General features: G+C 35.9%; 1 protein-coding gene across 1 annotated transcript in view; it reads right to left on the bottom strand.

Moving 5' to 3' along the window:
• Nucleotides 1-19,652, bottom strand: part of MALRD1 (MAM and LDL receptor class A domain containing 1) — a 792,972-nt gene that overhangs the window by 342,471 nt on the left and 430,849 nt on the right. The window contains exons 28-29 of the mRNA XM_043564232.1: nucleotides 3,434-3,679; nucleotides 1,692-1,849 (exon numbers count right to left, since the gene is read on the bottom strand). Of these exons, the coding sequence (XP_043420167.1) occupies nucleotides 1,692-1,849; nucleotides 3,434-3,679 (404 nt within the window). The remainder of the gene's footprint in view (nucleotides 1-1,691; nucleotides 1,850-3,433; nucleotides 3,680-19,652) is intronic.

Here is a 19,652-nt window from a genome sequence, read left to right as displayed (position 1 = left end):
GAAAGAAATAAAAGGCAGAATCCCTGCCCCTATTGTGTTTGCCATCTGGCCAGGATGCTTTCAAATTAATGAGCAGGTTAAAATCCAGCATGGTTCCACACAGAGAGTAGCCTAAGAAGTACTTTGTAATGATGATCAAAAATATGTATCATATTAATTACCAAAATAAAATGATTGCCCTAAAATTCCTGAATATAAAATCAATATATGCTATGAAAGATTTCTCTTTTGCAGTAAATGTCACTAAATGGGGATAAGCATGTTTTTTTAAACAAGTGTGACTGTTTGTTTGTTTTCAATATGGTAGGAAGATAGTTGCTTTAAAATGCTGTTAAATGTCCGTAAGACATTCCTCCATTGGAGGAACCATAGGCATTCAACTGAACTTGATAACAAGACGTATCTCAAAATAGTTTAATTTTGGATTTTATAGTAATATAAAGTTTGCTACTAGGATATAAGAGAGATTAAAGGTGACTATGAGTGGAGCAAATAATAAAAGCAAAGCCCACAAAGTGGTACAAAGTCCTTCACATCGTAGACACCACATCATCAAGTGTCCCATTCAAAGGAGTACCAGCAAAATACTCTTGTGAGAACTTTAGGCATTATATTTAAGCTTCCCTATTTAAATATAAGAAGAAATCATTGTGGTATTTGCTGCATGTATTTTATTAGACAGGCATTTCTGATTATAGGAGAACCCTAAATTATAAAGTTAACTCAGGTTTCAGATAAAACATGGACGATGCAGGCATTAGCCATTCAGATGTAAGAGCCCTTTGGTATTGTGGTCAGGCATTTTCCATCAGTGCAAGGCACTTCAGCAAAGTTCGTGTGTGATAAAACAGCAATGGCCTCTAGAGTGTGTTTTTAAAGTGAGTTTTCTCAGAATTCTAACTAGATTCTAGAAATGAACAGACACACGCATACACACACACACACACACACACACATAATCAGCCATACACACGCATACACACACACACACACACACACACACACACATGCACGCACGCTCATCTCCTTTTTTGCTGCCGTTTTAACTTGCCAAAGAATAAAGGTATATGAACCGAGTCTTATTAATATTAATATATACTTTGTTAGTTTGCTCCCTGAACACTGTCACTTTGTTATACTAAATTAAAGCCCTGACAGAAATATCCAATTAATCCTCACTAAGAAAATGCATTATTGTGTCATCATTAATAAGCGGTTCAATGTAATCACACCTTGATCATGCTCCTGAGTGGGTTCAGTCCTTTGCACGGCGTGCTTAGAACCAAAATGTCTAATATTAGTTCCCTTAATGATCGTTCATACAGGAGTTAAAATGGATAGTCACTCTCCTTTCGGATGTACAAATAATCTATTTTCTTTTACTGAGAAGGCTAGGGAAGGAGATGCCTAAACAGAAAGGAGAAATTTCATGAGTCTTAGACTAACTGTTATCATAAGAGGAGACTCTGGGATTCAGTCATAACCACAGGGTATGATGTTGAGCTCAAAGCTAGTTCCCATGCCCTGCTTATCAAACCCCGCCGAGCATTTGAACCACAAGTGGAAGCTCCCCGCGATGAAAGGAAGCTTCCTCTGGCCAAGTTAGCAGAACTATGATAAAGTCCCTTTGGCCATGTGCTGCCTGTAGGAAGCCTCGCTAAGCTCAGAGGCATCACAGATGAATACCCTACCTTAATGAGAATCTGAATGGACCCTGTAGCTTTTGCAGATATGAAATACCAGAAGCTTATGGTGCAGGCAGCACTGGATTCCTTCCACACAGCACTCTTGAGGTGTGCTTCTTCGCCCTGAAGGCCCACCGGAGTAGCCTCCAGATACAAGAAGTGCCCTAGGAACAAGGATAGCACTCACACAGGACAGAAATAACAACGGGGGGATCATTTTAGCTTTTCCATCTTAGTTAGGGTTTTTAATTATATTTCATATGATATGAGCTGCCAAAGGCATTTCCATTTGAAACAGAAAGAAAATCTAATAGCCTTGCTTCTAGCTCACTGACAGAACAATTTCCAACTGTCTGTGCTTTTAGCAAAGTACTTCACAGTATGCAAATTAACCGATCTGACAGGATATTTGTGCCGCTGAATCAACAAGATAGTTATAGAAATCATATAATGGACTCCTCAAACTATCGAGTTCTTGTAAAACAATGGGAAGATACTACCTATGAAATATAAATAAAGGAATGTGATGTACTTTTCAAAACTTCACTCATCTATTGAGTATATAAATAAAATGCTGAGAATTTTAATATGTAACATGAAAGGTACATTATACTTATGTATCTAAGACTCAAAACATTTTACATATGTAGAGCTGAGTGTTTGCATGGGACTCAGACCTTCTTTTCTCTGTTGTGGTTATTTTGGCTTAGATGGCTTTGTTTTATCAGAGGCCTGTGGAATTTCCACCCTTAGATACCTCTTCTCTTATTCTGTGGCATCCAGGAATTCAGGGTCCTTTCTTCATTCTGCTAACGTCCTCTGTCCTTTGACCAATGAGTCTGAGACTTGACCTCATCTACATACTGCAAAAATGAGGCATTCCCAACACTTCTGACATATGTGATCTTACGGTTACATCTGCATGGCACTTCTAGTTTTCAAATCGCTTTCCCTCCATACATGTCATCTCGCTTCTGTAATCCCTGTTTGGTACACAGGGAAAACTTTATTCTCTCCATATGCAGATGGGAATTTTGAAAATCTGAAGAGCTACATGATGTGCTACTGATCAAATAAGTGGCAGAATTCAGCGATACTAATTATAAGCATGTGTCACTGAGGAAAGGTGCCTCTATCGATATTACCATGTATCTACAATGATCAGACTCATATTAAAATTTGGTTGGTCCCTGTTATATGTTGAATTGTGTCCCCCCAAAGACGGTGAAGCCCTAATTCCAGTTTCTGTGAATGTGACCTTGTTTGGATATAGGGCCTTTGTGGATGACCAAAGTAAAATGAAGTCATCAGGGGGGCCCTAGTCCACACTAAGATTGTGTCGTAATGAAAGGGTAAATTTGGACATAGAGGCAGACATGCATAGAGGGAAGACAGTGTGAAGACACAGCATAACATCATCTACAAGCCAAGTAATGTCCAAGACTATTAGAAGCTAGGAGAGAGGCATGGTACAGGTGATTCTCTCTCTCAGCCCTCAAAAGAAACCAATTCTACTGAGACCTTGATTTCAGACTTCTAGCTTCCAGAAGGGTGAGACAATGTCTATTGTTTCCATTTCTGGTAATTTGTGATAGCAGTCCCAGGAGACAAATATATTTGTGAAATGCCTGACTTGCTGGCCATGGTACTATGGTAGTCTCTCTGGAGCTCTCCAGTTGCTGTTGGGGAAACAACGAGATGCTCACTGTGAATATGATTAGGACTGCTGTAACAGCGTAATAACCTACCATATTTGTTTCCGAGTGTGTGGTCTTTGGGAGGTCGTAGGCTTTGATGAGAGCCAACCCCCAAAACCCAATCAAAGTTTTCAGCCAGGGAGTTTTGCCAGCCACACCAGCCTTTCTCAAAAGTACAGGAGGTACCACATTCAGCTTCATCAGTATAATCTCCACAGTCATCTACGAAATTACAGCTTTGCTCTGGTTTATAACATTTGCCATTCTGACATTCCCGATAGCCATGAGGGCAGGGACCTAAAAAACAGAAAACAAATGAAGATGAGGAGACACTACTAACACATCACTGAGGTTAATAGCTAGTAAGAATGGATTCACTTTAACATATAACGAAACATGGTATTCTTAAGAGTTTGAGTTATCTGACCCCCATCTCTTTTCTAATCTCCCTCAGGGTTCCGGCCAATAGATCACTCACAAGGATTATTCAAAATGAAAAAAAAATCAAGTATCATTTTACTGATCGAGGAAAGTACCCCAAGACTCCTCAAATAGAGCATTTCCTGTAAGCTGAGTTCAAGAATATATATTAGATCTGAAAGCCAAAGTGTGGCTTTCCATTTTTTAGCCTGAAACAAAATCTTTAGGGTATTAAGAGCTTATGTATTATGGTGTATTTGGAAGTAAATTCCATTACCACCCATGCATTTCAATATTTATCAGAAGCCAAATACTTATATGGTACTTTCTCAGAAGCAGGGGTATGAATATATAAGTAATATTCAACTTTCTAACAGATTTTTTTCTCCAAAATGCATATATACCTGTCAATGGTTTCGAATTTTAGAAGCAATTTCCCTACAAAGCAATGTCAACAATAAAGACTTTTTTTTTCCAGAAAGCTTAAAATAAAAAACAATGTTTTTGAAGATCTGAGTTTGAACTCTGGTATTGATACTTCCCAGTTATGAGACTTGGATCATACCTACATTTGAAGAGCTTTCTAAAAAGAAAAAAAGAAAAAAAAGGACAGTAAAACCTACAGAAGGTAAACTAACTAAAGAGACTATTGTTTATATCCCCAGTACCTGGAACAGTGCCTGGCCATGAGCAGAGGATCAGAAAATATTAGTCAAATAAATGAATGTGTGAAATACAGTGCTCTGGAAACAGCAAAGTAGTTCAATATGCACATTCAAGGTATTGTTATTATCCTGCTCCAGTATTACAACAGAGCATAAGCACCAGTGTCCCAATATTTCAGTAGGAAAGGTTGTTCAAAGATCCAACTTGGGATATCCACGTCCCAACTGCTCTATGACACTATGGCATCAGAAATTTTCTTCCTTCCTGTCCTCCCCACTGTCTAGAGAGAGAAGCTGATAATGCCTCCCTACTTCACTTCTACATGGTAGCTTCCAGGACCTAGTGTTGCCTGGTGGTTGAGGACTGGTGTGGATTAGAGCTGGGAGGTGACTCAGGGATTTATTCGAAGGTGTTCTGGGAGCTGGAAACTCCTGCTGATAAAATCTCATAAAGAAGATTTTATGTCCTGGATCAGTCTCACATTTTAGAAAATAGATGGCTAAGAGGGAAGAAGTAGGAGGAGATGGTGGGATGCCATGTAGAAACCGCTAGGGAGAAGAATGGTATTCCAAAGGCTTCTAGCCATTTTGTGTGCTAAGCTGGGTTGTTTCTTCAAAATTGCCTAATTAAATGCCCTTTACACCTGCAAAGCCTTTGAAAATAACTTTCAACCATGCATTCTGCCTTTAACAAAACTTTTTTGTCTGGGTTAATTGCTAACGTTTTCCTTTCTTGCAGCGTGGGATTAAGCTATTTTTATTTAGGCTCCCAACTCAGTTTTAGCAGATTGGGGGTAAGCAAAAGACCTTTAATGTTTCAATCACAGACCTTGACTCAGAATCATAACGTTAAAGCATTTTTGAGCTACACAGAAATGGATATCACTTACATTAACTCTCATTTATAGATAAAAAATAAATGAGGATTATAGATGTTAAATGGCTTGATGATTTTTCAAGAGCAGAGGTGCAATTTGGACACAGGTCTATTGTCTTCTGATCTATTTTTTAAATCTATTGACTTGAAAAGAAGAGCAATGATGCAAGTCAACTATCACAAGACAAGCCCACCAAGGAACAAAAATGGTGGTGTTGACTACCAGATGCATTATTTCTCAGGGGACCGTTGAGAATCTGCAAAATTACTAGATCATTTAGTTTTACACAAGTTGGCATTTGTATTGATTCTGTCAATTCCAATTTGTTTGGGGAGTAAAAGCAAAACTGGTTTCTAAGATTATTTTCTCCAAAGAGACCAAATCAAGCTAAAATTTGATTCTGTCAAGACAAACAAGAAAATATTTTGAACATGTTTCAAAATGGAAACACACCATAGACCCCAATATATTACACAATCAATATAGAATCATAAAAATTAAGATTATTTTTACATTTCTAAAACATAAATAGCTACACAATTTAAAAAAACACAATAATTCAAATATTACACAAGATAAATTTTGAACAGAAAGCCCTTTCCACTGCTCTCATGTGTTCCACCCATAAAATATTTTTTTGCTAAATATCAAGGAAAATTATCAGTTAATGTTATTTACTTATTTCCAAATTATTTTCCATGCCTGTTGTTTCGTCCAAAGAAACCAGCTACTTACAGGTAGAGTGTATATCTTTAAGTGATTGTGATATGAAAGCTTTTATGCAATTGTATAACTGATTTTTAGCAAAAATATATTCTTATTTCAATTAGGCAGAGACCTTCTTAGTAGGCACTTTCTTTCTATAAAAAAGAACAAATTATAAAAGCCAAAAACCTACAATGTAAATAAATCTTAAAGACATCTGAAGCTTAACAATGTTAACTGCAAACTCTGATTCTTCCCCTCCAAACTTTTCCAGCAAACAGACTTCCTCAACTGGGTTTATGGCAATTCTATAACTACAGTTACTACAAATCTTCTAAGGGGCTCTGTGTAGTAGTGTAGTAGAGTCTGATTCTACTTTTTGATGTTTGACGTCATTGCTGAAACACAGTAAGGTAGCCCCAGTGCTCCCCCTATTGGCAGGAGGTTCAAATCATTACATGCCCTTACCTGTGCACAGAAATTCTCACCCCAGTCCCATCAACCACAATGAAACTCTACGCCAGTTTTCCCTTCTCACTCTCTAAAACTTTTAGACATGTCTTGAAGCTACTCTAATGTCCCAGGAAGCCTAATTATGTAATAGACATTTTCAATCCTTTTAGTATTGTCAGTCTTAACATCTGAACACAATTTCATTATCAATTTTCTTTAAATGATTTTATTTATTTTTGAGAGAGAATGAGAGAGAGAAAGAGAGAGAGAGAAAGAGAGAGAGAGAGAGAGCATGAGTAGGGGAGGGTAGAGAGAGAGGGAGACACAGAATGGCAACTAGGCTCCAGGCTCTGAGCTGTCTGCACAGACCCCGACTCTGGGCTCAAACTCACATGAACCATGAGATCAAGATGTGAGCTGAAGTCAGAGGCTCAACTGACTGAGCCACCCAGGCACCCCTACATCTGCACCAAATTTTGAATGGAGGTCCACCTTGTAACTGAGGATGGGCCCAAGTTTTATACACATACATAGCATATGAGTTATGCTATATATATAAGTTTGTGTGTGTGTGTGTATAGCTTATATATATATAGTTTATATATATATATAACTCATCTATACATGTGTGCATATATATATACACACACACATATATATATAATTTTTAATATCATAATTCATATGCAATCTTCCTTCACAATTACTATTTTGGTCCAAGCAACCAACATTTTATGTGAGTTTATTACAATTCTTTCCCTTCTGATCTTTGTGTCCTACCCGTGACCCCTAAGGTCCATTAAATAAAAAAGAACCATGTGATATTTTAACATAATTGAATATCACTCCTCTGTCCCAAACTCTATTTAATTAATATTCCCCACTAAAAGGAACCAGGTCCTCTTGGGAAAATGGTCTATTTGGAGCTAAGAGCAAAAATGTTCAAGATGAGCCTAGATATTCTTTGTCACAGAAAATAACAAAGTACTCAAATATTACAGCATTATGATGAAAGGTTTAAGGAACCAGCTTTTAGAGAAACTTACTGGCCAAATCAGGGACAAATTGAGTATTAAAGTAAGTAATAAGACCTGCTCCCAGCATATACACAGTAAGAAACAATAATAAAGTATGAAATTATCCTTCGGCAATAAACAACTAGAAACTAGGGCAAAACATATAAAACAAGTATTTTCAAACATCAGACATCAGGAAACACAGGATAGTGATCCCTTAGAAAAATGAAGAAAGACACATCCTATGATCACCCCTAGATTTCTGCATGGAAGCATGTTCTAGACTGTAACTCTCAAGGGTCAGCCCATCAGAAAATGGAGTAACACTGAGTTGAGGAGATACAGTCTGGGACAGCTAAAATTTTCAATGTTCGGTTGTGGGAGGAAAGGGAGCTATATAGAAAAGGAGATCAAGAGACACTTAAGTCTTTGTCTGAATTCTACCTTTTATATTTGTAGGATAAAATCCAAAAAGAGAGATAGAGAACAACTAAGAGAATAATAACTAGGAGCTATAAACTGAAAAAATTACTAGAGTCCACAAAGGGCTACATATCTTTGAGTTTCTACCAGCCAGAGTGAGTGGAGTCCTTGATGAATACACAGGGCATTCAGTATGGATTCCAGAAGGGTACATTTTAGTATGGGGCAAAGTAACTCTTGAAGGAAATAGACTCTAGACTATGCATTGGATTGGCAACCTACAGTCTTGGGACCAAATCTGGTCTACCACCTGTTTAAGTAAATAATGTTTTATTGGGACTTAGCCATGCCCGCTTGTTTACACATTATCTATGGTTACTTTCACACTAAAATGGCAGTTAAGTAGTTGCAATCAAGACCATATGGCCTGCACAGCTGAACATATTCACTCTCTGAACATATTCTTTTAACCTCAACTTGTTTTTACAGATTACTTTAAAAAGAAGATTTAAGTTTCCTGAGTTAAAAAAAATACAGAAAAAAAATTTGTGAAGAGGAAAGGGATAAAGAGGTACAAACTTCCAGTTATTATTTTTTAGTTTTTTTTAATGTTTATTTATTTTTGAGAGAGAGAGAGCAGGGGAGGGGCAGAGTGAGAAGGAGACAGAGAAGCCGAAGCAGGCTCTGCACTGACAGCACAGAGCCCAATACGGGGCTCGAACTCACGAACCATGACATCATGATCTGAGCTGACGTCGGATGTTTAACTGACTGAACCACCCAGGTGCCCCCAAACTTCAGTTATAAAATAAATAAGTCACAAGGATGAAAAGTACAACATTGGAAATATAATCAATAATATTGTAATAAATTTATATGATGAGAGATGGTAACTGTTATTGTGGTGAACATTTTGTAATGTATATTAGTTACACTTTTATAGATTTTGTAATGTATAAATCACTGTGTTCCACAACTGAAACTAATATCGTACTGTGTTTATACTTCAAAAAAATTAAAATTAAAAAAAATGCTGACTTCTGTTCTAAACCTGTCTTTAAAAATTGTTTTAAATAAATCACAAAGGACCCAAACAGTACTTAAGTACCTCTAAAACAAAGTTCAATTATTTTTAAAGGAATATACAAAGCCTTAACACTTAGCAACAGAGAATTCACAATTCCAGCATCAAATTAGAGATTACTAGGCTGTGAAGCAGGAAAATGTGATCAATAACCAGGAAAAAAATTAGTCAATAAAAGTAAATATAGATACAAAGAAGATGATGGAATTATCAGGCAAAGAAAGCAAAGCATAAATGTGCTCAATACATTCATCTAACAATAATACAAAATCTACAGAAAGCTCTTGTAATAACAAATAATTTTAGTAAGATTATATGTCATCAATATACAAAATCAATCACATTTCTGTATGCTAGAAGTAAACAACCAGAATCTGAAATTTTTAAAAGTCCTTTAAAAGAGCATTTTAAAACATGAAATTATAGGGATAAATTTAAAAAAAATAGATAGCTGGCCTTTACATTGACAACTATAAAATATTGATAGGAAAGAGACCCTAATTACATGGACATATATATCAGGTTTATGGATCATAAACCTTAATATTGTTAAGAACTCACATCTCCTCAAATTTATCTATAACTTCAATATAACCTCTATCAAAACTTCAGCAGGATTTTGTAGAAATTAACAAAATGATTCTAAAATATATGCAAAAAGGTAAAGCACCTAGATTAGCTACGAAGTTATCAAATATACAACACCTGATTTCAATAAATACTATAAAGCTATAATAATTAACACTGTGTAGTACTGATTTATGTATAGACAAAGTGACCAGTGAATCAGGATATATCATTCAGAAATGGATTCAGAAATATATGATCAGGGCACCTGGGTGGCTCAGTCGGTTAAGCATCCGACTCTTGGTTTTGGCTCAGGTCATGACCTCACAGTTTCAGGAGTTCAAGCCCTGCGTCCATCTCCTCGCTGACAGTGTGGAGATTGCTTGGGATTCTCTCTCTCTCTCTCTCTCTCTCTCTCTCTCACTCTCACTCTCTCTGCTTCTCCCCCACTCATGCTGTCCTGTGTCTCTCAAAATAAATAAACTTAAGATAAATTAAAAAGAGAAACACGATTAATGGATTTTCAAGGAAAGGTGACAAATTAATGTAGTATTTTCACCAAAAAGGAATGAACTGAAATTAGATATAAGGAGAAATCAACAAACACCAACTGAGGGATACTCTGCAAAATAAAAGGTGTATACTTTTCAAACATGTCAATGTCAAAGAAGACAACAAAAGGCTTACTAGTTGCTGTATATTAAAGAAATATAAAGATAATTAAAACCTAAAAGCAGTGTATGATTCTTGAAGAGATCCTGAACCAGGCAAAAAACAAAAATTACATACAGGACATTTTGAGGGAAATTCATAAATTATGAATGAAGCCTATAAATTGAATAATAACACTTATCAATGTTAATTGATTATACATGCAAGTGAATGTCCTCTATTTTAGGAAAGAGACAATGAATTATTTAGAAGTAAAACGGCATGATGATATCTGCAACTTGCTCTGAGATGACTGGAAAGAAAGATTATATATAAAATAAAAGGGCAAACTGATAATAATCTGCAAATCTGTATGAAATATAAGTTCTGTATAGTTATTGTAATATTTCTGTGAATTGGAAACTATCCCCAAATTTTATAAAAATATAAAAGTTAAAAAGTTAAAAAAATAAAACCTTCCAATGTCATCCCATCTCAATCAGAGTAAAAGCCAAAGTTCTTAAAATGGCCCACAAGGACTCCATAATCTTGACCCCATTCTCTCTTAATTGTCTTCCAGCCAAAGACTACCAGGCACACTGTAGTTGAATAAAGTTGGGTTTATCATTTGTTGCAGTGATGGAGAAAAAATACCATGGGGAACCATGGGGCCGTTCAGTGAGAGGGCATGAAAAATGATTTATGGGATAGGGCTTTGGCTAGGTTACTTTGGGGGAGGGTGGAAGGAAATGGAGTTTTGATCCAGATTGGGTGCCATCAGGAAGCAAAATAATTATGTGATTGGATACCTTAAAGATTCTTACCTAACAAAGGGAAGACTAGAATAGGCTAAAGTTGTAATTGGTTGGAAACACTCCTATGAGTGAAGACACAGGGATGTTTGGTCATTTCTGTGGCTGGGACAGTGTTTGTGTATCATCTGTGCTCAGTCACAATTACAAAAGTGATCTTGTTTTTACTGTGATCCATGGTTCCAGAGTGGCTTTGTCTGACGTTGATGCTCTGTGAAATTGTTTATATTCAACAGGAGAACCACCAGCTCATAGCAACACTGAAGCCTAAATGATACAGTAGTAGGCCGGGTCCCAGATTCCAGGAGCTGCTTTTCTTGCTCTCACTTTGTAATTCTACTTATGTAGCAAGAGAGTTCTGTGTAGCAGCCAACCCTTCTAAGAGATAAAAGGATAGAATATAAAACTCTTATGGTGCTTCCTCTTTTTTTTTTTTTTTTTTTTGTGGCAGGTTAGAAAAAAAAACCTGAACCATTTGAAAGGCCTTCATATTTGTTATTTTTTAAGCCCCTATATATCTACCCTTAGTAGTTTGCAGCAAAAACCTGAAAATGTGAAGGTGCTATGGCATTTACTTTAACGTTAGCACAAAAGGAGGTAATGTGTGGAAAGAAATTCCATAAAATATAATCCTAGCCATTAGGAATGGACAAAGAAAGCAGGGAGAGGAATTGTGATCTGCATTAAGAAAACAGGAAAAACATAGAAGGAAGTCTAGGCAGAAAAGAAGCCCCTAAGCTTTGAGGAGAAAGGTCTACCACAGTTCCAACTGGCTTACTACTGCAATGTGGCTGAGGCTCCCATTCAGAGGACAGTGGATTCTGTTTCTATGTTTCCTAGGCAATGTTCACTAGCCCTGGGCTCAGCCCTTCACTGAAAACAAACTGCAAATTGGCTCAAATACTGTTCCTGCAGTTTCCATCTTCATTCCAAAAGGTTCCAAGTCAAATATTCAAAGGACACTTTCTACAGTCTTGATCAGCATGGCAAAAATTTACACTACATTGCCACTCCTATCATTCAAAAAGGTATTTCCAGAAACAATGGTTTATTCCTCAGTTTTTTAATTACCCAGTTTTAATAGTTAACAGTTAAGAAATGTTATGCTAACATTGCATGCTAACATTCAACTAGTTCTAACTCTCTGCTGTAAAAGCACTAAAACAAGAAATCCAAAGGTCTATTTAAAAAAAAAATCTATATTCTTTCATGATTCTGACTTGGAGGAAATTTCTGATGTTTTGGTGGTGAACAATTTGTGTACCTGGGTTTCTAGTGTATCATATTTAAGAATGTAAGGTAATGAGTTTGAGCATTAAAAATAATTATTTTTTGAAGTTTCAAATTCAACTACCAGGGATAACACGAAGACAGTCGAGTAAATTCTTTCTCCAGTGGTTATGATAATCTTTTATTGTTTTCCAATATACCTGATAGAGGCTTTGAATATTTAAAGAGAAATGGTTATGTCTCTAAGTACATTTTAAATGGAGCTGCTACCATGAGACGGAACTAGAGTTAGAAGTATGAGATAGGGATAAATCTCAAGATCAAAACACTTCAGGAAAATTATATTTTGTACATTTATGCAGTCAACTTTGTCAATCTTTCCTTTTATGTTTTTTGACAATCCAATAGGAAATGAAATTCTCTCATATTTTTTCTAGTACTTGTGATTACTGTATAATTTCATTTTTTTCTTTAAATATTTTAAACTCTTGAGACAAATGAAATTTACTTGGTATATAGAATAAATGACAATATTTTTAAAGTGAGAGGGAGGAATACATACACACCCACAAGATACACACATGCTGGTGTATTTAGTGGATGTTTCTGGAAAGATACAGAGGAAATAAGTGGTTCCACTGGAAACAGAACAGAACATAAAAACGGAAGTCAGAAGAAAAAAATTTTTTTAATCTAGCCCATCTTTGACAATACTACGTGTGTGTATTTAATTAAACGTTTGTTTTATTTAAAAACAACATGCCAGGGTCTCTACCTACGATAAAGAAGGATTCAAGTAGTAGAGTTACAGTTGGGGAATTCAAACCAGGCTGAAGCTCCTTTGATGAGTATTAACCTGGACTGAGGGACAAGAATGTTGACAGTTTTCTGGAAACCAGGATTTATGCCAAGTGGAAGCCTGCACGCTCTCCACTCCAGGGGGCCATGGAGGAAATGGCGAAATTAAGGAAGAACCAAATTCCAGTTTAGAAAAGTAGATATAAGGAATGAAATACTCTATGAAATATCTAAGATGTGTACTAAATTTATAGTGGAGTATGAACTGCAACAGGTAGAAGAGAGAAGGTAGGTAGTGGTAAAAAAAATTCAGGAGAAATTGAGTTAGTCATCCTCAATCCCTGCTTCTCCTTCATTTCCCATATTCAATCAATCACTAACACCATCCTATTTTACTTCATAAATTTTCCTGAATCACGCACTTCTCAAGAGAGAAACTCATGTCTCTCCTTGACTAATGAAACGGCTTCCTAACTGATTGCTCTGCATCCACTTTAGTCTTCCTGAAATTCATATCCTACATTGTAAACAGAGTAGTTTTCAAAATGCAAATTGGATCACTATGCTGCTTGAAAGTCGTTAAATGGCTTCCCACCAGAGTTAAGATAAAGATCAAATGTGTTAATGGGCTAATGGACACAGATTCAACTCAGTCTGTGTGCTACTCATGTTTCCAGCCTCATCTCCTGTCATGGTACCTCTCAACTCCTCACAACAAAACCTACTAACCTTCTTATAGCTCCTCCAACCATAGATACCTTACATATGCTGGGCCACCTGCCTCTAGAAATCGCTCCTTGAAAATCTTGCAGATTTCAGCTCAATAGCTACTTTCTGCAAAAATCTTGACTGGTCAACACTGTCCATTACAGTCTCTCACCATACCAGGTAACTCTTTTTTACACAACTTTAGTAACATTCAGCATCGTACTTGTCTACATGGTTATGTGCATAATGACTATCCCCACTGCTAGTCCACAGGGCCCATGGGGGATAGAAACTACCATGTACTTAGAAAGCGTGCACTATACATTCTCCTGGGTACACAAAGAAATGAATGAAGGAACAAATGAATGAACTGAAGAAAGCAAGGAGGAGGCGCATGTATCAGTGAGTGAATGAGAGATTCCCAGGAGATGGCTCACTAGAAGATAAGTTGCCATTTTGGTTTTTGGACAAAAATGACAGGGATGGAGCTGTGTCTGGATTGCTGAACTTTGAGATGCCAAGAATGAAGGTATTAGAGAAAGAGAATCAATCACCTCTGACTTATTTACTGTGATGAAATTGACAAACATTTCTGGGTTTCTTTCTTCTGTTTTAGACAGTAACAGCAGCTATTCAATTTGCTCAAAATATGCATTTCTAACACTTTCAGCAAAGACTTCCCTATTATGTCTGTAGACAGAATTCTACAATCACAATCCCAATTTAATAATACCTTTGTATAATTTGATCTATAACAAAGCAATTTCCATTTTTAAACCTTGCTGACCTGGTGAAAACAAATTCTATGTAATGTAACCAAGACAATTATCTAATTCAAAGCGGAAAATAAAAGAAAACAAGTTAACTCAGCTAAATTCTGTTAAAAGGAGGCGAAACAAATGCATGATATTTGTATGCCTACACACCACTCCAGTATGTTCACAATTAAGCGTGATAAATTATATTTGAATTTGTTTCAAGGTATATATTTTTTACTTTGTATTCATCATTCATAATGAATAGAGCACAAACTTCTTTTAAACAGGATTAGGAGGGCTCTTTTTCCTTAAAACGTACTATCAAAAATAGAGTAAAAGTGTTCTCCAGTATTTGTGTGTCTATGTGTGTATACACACACATTATTTATGGGTGTGTGTTACATAATTCACACATATTACATACAAATGTGTATGTTGTGCATGCATGTGAGTACTACATACATGAATTCGCATACGTATAAACGATGTCGGTAAAATCACCACAGAGCAATGTAAAAGTGGCTGAAAACTACTTTTCATGATGATAACTACTATTTATTAATTACCTCCTACATGCTATGCTTTTCGCTGGGTACTTTATGAATATTGTCTCTAATCCTTATAACAACATTGTAAGAAATGTTAATTACCTCAAAAAAATTTTTTTAAGTTTTCAGATTCCAGTTAACATACGGCAGAATATTAGTTTCAGGTGCACAATATCATTATTCAACCCTTCCATACAACACCTGGTACCCATTACAACAAGTGTACTCCCTCATCCCCATCACCTGTTTCACCCACCTTCCCTCTGGTAACCATCAGTTCATTTTCTATAGTTAAGAGTCTCTTTCTTGGTTTGTCTCTCCCTCTTTTTTTCCTCCTTTTTTTCCCTTAAATTCCACAAGAAAGTGAAATCATATGATTTTTGTTTTTCTCTAACTTATTTCACTTAGCATTATACTCTCTAGCTCCATACATGTCATTGCAAATACAAGATTTCATTTTTTATGGCTGAATAAGATTCCTTTGTGTGTGTGTGTGTGTGTGTGTGTGTGTATGTGTGTATATATATATGTGTAAATATATATATACAATGTATATGTGTATATATGTATATGTGTATACAGTGTGTGTGTATATATATATATGTGTGTGTGTATACACACACACAGTATACACATATACATATATACATATACATATATACACATATACATTGTATATATATATATTTACACATACTACATCTTGCTAATCCATTTATCAGTTGATGGACACTTGGGCTATTTCCACAATTTTAGTTACCTCTGTTTTCAAAAATGGCAATTAAGGATAAGAAGGCTTAAGTGTAGGGGAGCCTGGGTGACTCAGTAGATTGAGGATGCAACTTCGGCTCAGGTCATGATCTCAGGTTGGTGAGGTCGGTTTGTGAGTTCGAGCCCTGCATTGGGCTTTCTGCTGTCAGCACAGAGCCCACTTCAGATCCTTTGTCTCTTTCTCTCTCTGCCCCTCCCCTGCTCTCTCTCTCTCTCTCTCTCTCTCTCACACACACACATACACACACACTCTCAAAAATAAACAAACATTTAAAAAGTTTTTAAAAATTTTTAAAAAGAAAGTTTAAGTGCAGTTTCCAAGATTATATCTAGTATGTCTGACTCCAAATTCCCTAACTTAATTAAAATTTATCAAATATGTACAAAACAAATAAAATATTAATAATAGCCAATAACATAATAATCAAGTATTTAATTCTGTCTGGCCCTGCCGTAGGTGTTTGCTATATATTATGTCATGTAATTATAAAAATCACCTTATGAAGGGGATACCACTGGTACACAGGACATCTATCATGGCGTTGTGCTAGGGCTGGACAATTTATCTCACTTTATCAGTCATCTAATCTGATTAAGCCACTCCAAACCAATATGCTCCAGGGAAGGGCTAACAGCCCTAGTGTCATATATCCATTTGAGCTGGGAATTCACACACTATGCCCTTGTTTTTGTTGCTGTTCCCACTCGTGACTCTTAGAATAATGCAAAGGCTATGATTGTTCCATTCCTTTATGTGGTAAAGAGAAGGGAAAGAATATCTGAACCCTTTGTTTAACACTGAATGGGTAGCAACTATCATGAATATGGGAACCTTGAGTACACTGAATTCAGGTTTTCTGGAGAATCTTTCAACAAAGTGTGAGAAAAAACAGGTTGAAGAGTCAACATGTTAGAATCACCAAAGATTTCATCTGGCCAACTCCAGCCTCTTGTATCAAGAAAGTCTTTTAGTGTCTTAAATCCAGATGAGTTGGTATACACGTCAAATAATGAATAAACATGATTTCAGAGATTAGCATAGATATGTTTTAATATTTTCTTTCTTTTCCATAAGAACTGAAGTGGCCAAATGGGTAAATTAATTGAATCACCCCTATATAAGGAGAGACTAGTACAATGAATCTGGATACAAACTTAGAACACAAAAATCATCCTGCAATTATAATAATTAGGATACAAGATCATTCAGAATAATACAAAGGGAGGCATAAGGAATTATAAAGCTGAGTATCTGTAAGATAAAGTCACACTATTTGCTTAGGAGAAACATAGCACTCCTTGACACAATGCTGCAAAGAAATTTCTCCCATGGATCTTCAATATTGTAAAGTGCATATCAGAAAGAAAAGGAGAAGGAGAAGGAGAAAAGAAAGAAGAAGAAGAGGAAAAAGGAGAAGGCGGCGGCAACGACAACATTAAACCAAGGGAATTAAGCTTTTTATAAAGCTTTTGATGAGACCAAAAGTACCACAAGAATTTTCATGTCATTGCTTCACTTATTCCTTTATACAATAAAGAATTAACAATTGTCTCCTTTGTGCTCTGGCATAGGGAGCATAGTGTTGAAGAGGACCGTGTTTGTCCCCATGGTGTTTCTCCTCCAATGAGGAGAAAGATAATGATGGAACACACACAAAAGAAGTAACAGTAAATCATGTGTGGGTGGAAGAGGAGGTGGTCCTTTGTAGTCATCTCTAAGGATGTAACATTGGAGTAAAGAACATGTATAAAGTGAAAGCAGAAAGCCATGCACAGTAGGCCAAGAGAATCACAAGTTCAAGTCCTTCTGGTGGGAAAAAGCTTGGAGTTATGGAGGGTTGTCAAGAAGCCCATGTGGCTAGATCCTAATGAGAATGGTTCTAAGTCATGGGGAGAGAGAGAGGAGACAAACAGAGGGGCTCCGTGGCCATTGTGAGGACTTTGGCTTTACTCTGTGATGGGAGCTACTGGCAATTCTTACTTAGAATAATGGGATAATAAATAACATAAAAAATTTCTAAAAAAAAAAAAAACATTGGCACATGGAAAGTGGACAATAGAGAGTAACATGAATACATAAAAAGGGACAAATTAGGAGGCTATTATAGTAACCCAGTTAGGCAATGAAGTAGATTCACACTAGCAGTATTAAGAGTTATTAAGTAGGCAATGCCTGGAATATAGTAATTATCCAATAAATGTGAGATATTATTATTGTTAGAGTGACTACAGGGTTGATAGTGAAAAGGCATTAAAATTTGAAAATGTTTTGAAGATAAAATCCACAGAAATTGCTGATAGATTGCAGACACATAATCAGAGTGGGAGAAATCAAAAATGGCATAAGAAACTGGGTGAATGATATAAACTTTTACTCAAGTTGGGGGAGGGGAGAAGTTTGAGGCAGAATAAAGTTCTATTATTATATGTAAAAAGAGAGAGATTAGGATCATACTGGAAAATAATATAAAACACTTATTTTTATAGGACATTAACATGTATTATTTTAATTTTTTTTAAGTTTTTTTGAGAGACAGAGAGAGTGGAGGAAGTGCAGAGAGAGAGAGAGAGGGAAAGAGAGAATCCCAGGCAGGCTCCAGGCTGTCAGTGCAGAGACCAGCACGGGGCTTGAACTCACAAACCATGAAATCATGAACTGAGCTAAACCAAGAGTCAAACACTTAACCCACTGAGCCACCCAGGTGCCCCTTAACATATATTATTTTATATTAGTCTCATCTCAATTCCCAAGGAGATGCAGAGACCAGGATCCTTTTGTATAGATGAGAAAATGGAGCTGGTAGTAAATATGAATGGCTTCAAAGTCTATAAATCAGCCAAGGTATATTATCACAGCTAATTATGCCTTAGCAAATATTGACTATACCACCGTATTCAACTGTAATCTCTGGAGAAGGATAATGCTGAACTTTCCCTGAAATTTGCTGATGAGTACATATATATATATATATATATATATATATATATAATGTATTTATAAAGAGAAAGGGAAATAGTTATAAATTTCAAAGAATACATTGAGAAATTAATTGAAGGAGAAAGTAATGAAGGTAATCAAAGGTACCTTCCTTTTAAAGTTTTAAAAAAATATTTAACTTTTACAAATAACAATCAATGTAAAGAAAAGCTATTTTTTGAAAGATTTTTGGCTGCATAATCAAAACACCAAATAATTTTCATGAATATGTACAAATGCCAGATAGTTTCAGCACCACAAATTTCACTTTTGGGCTTTGGAGGAAGCACAATAGTTAACTAAGCCTAGCACCAAAAATCACCACACTGAGGTCAACTCACAGAGCTTCAGCAACTCAATGTCTAATCTTAATCAGTTCTTTTAACTTTTCTGTATAAAAATGTTTCCATTACTAAAACAGTTATTATAAATGACCTCACTTAGTTTTGAAGTCTCAGTATATAATTATAAAATATTTTGGGGGAAACCTCAGATCACTACTTAAATGACTATATCAAAAGAAATTTAGGTGAATATATGTTTTCATTAAAAAAATGAAAATCTTCATTAGTAGTCATCACTTTCATGATCATAGCTAAAATTAATTGAATGCCAACCAATACCAGACATTTTGTATATATTATTTCTAATACTCACAACTTTGAAAAGTAAATATTATCTTGATTTTACACCAAAATTAATTAAATTGGACATATTCATATTGTTGGCACATGGGGCAGTTGGGATTTAGACTCAAATGGATCTAACACTGAAATTGTGTTCTTTTTCATTATAGTCCATTGTCT

The sequence above is a fragment of the Prionailurus bengalensis genome, chromosome B4 (genome assembly GCF_016509475.1).
Source record: "Prionailurus bengalensis isolate Pbe53 chromosome B4, Fcat_Pben_1.1_paternal_pri, whole genome shotgun sequence".
NCBI classification, from domain to species: Eukaryota; Metazoa; Chordata; class Mammalia; order Carnivora; family Felidae; genus Prionailurus; species Prionailurus bengalensis.
The sequence above is the reverse complement of the archived record's forward strand: the minus strand, read 5'-3'. Positions and strand labels throughout refer to the sequence as shown.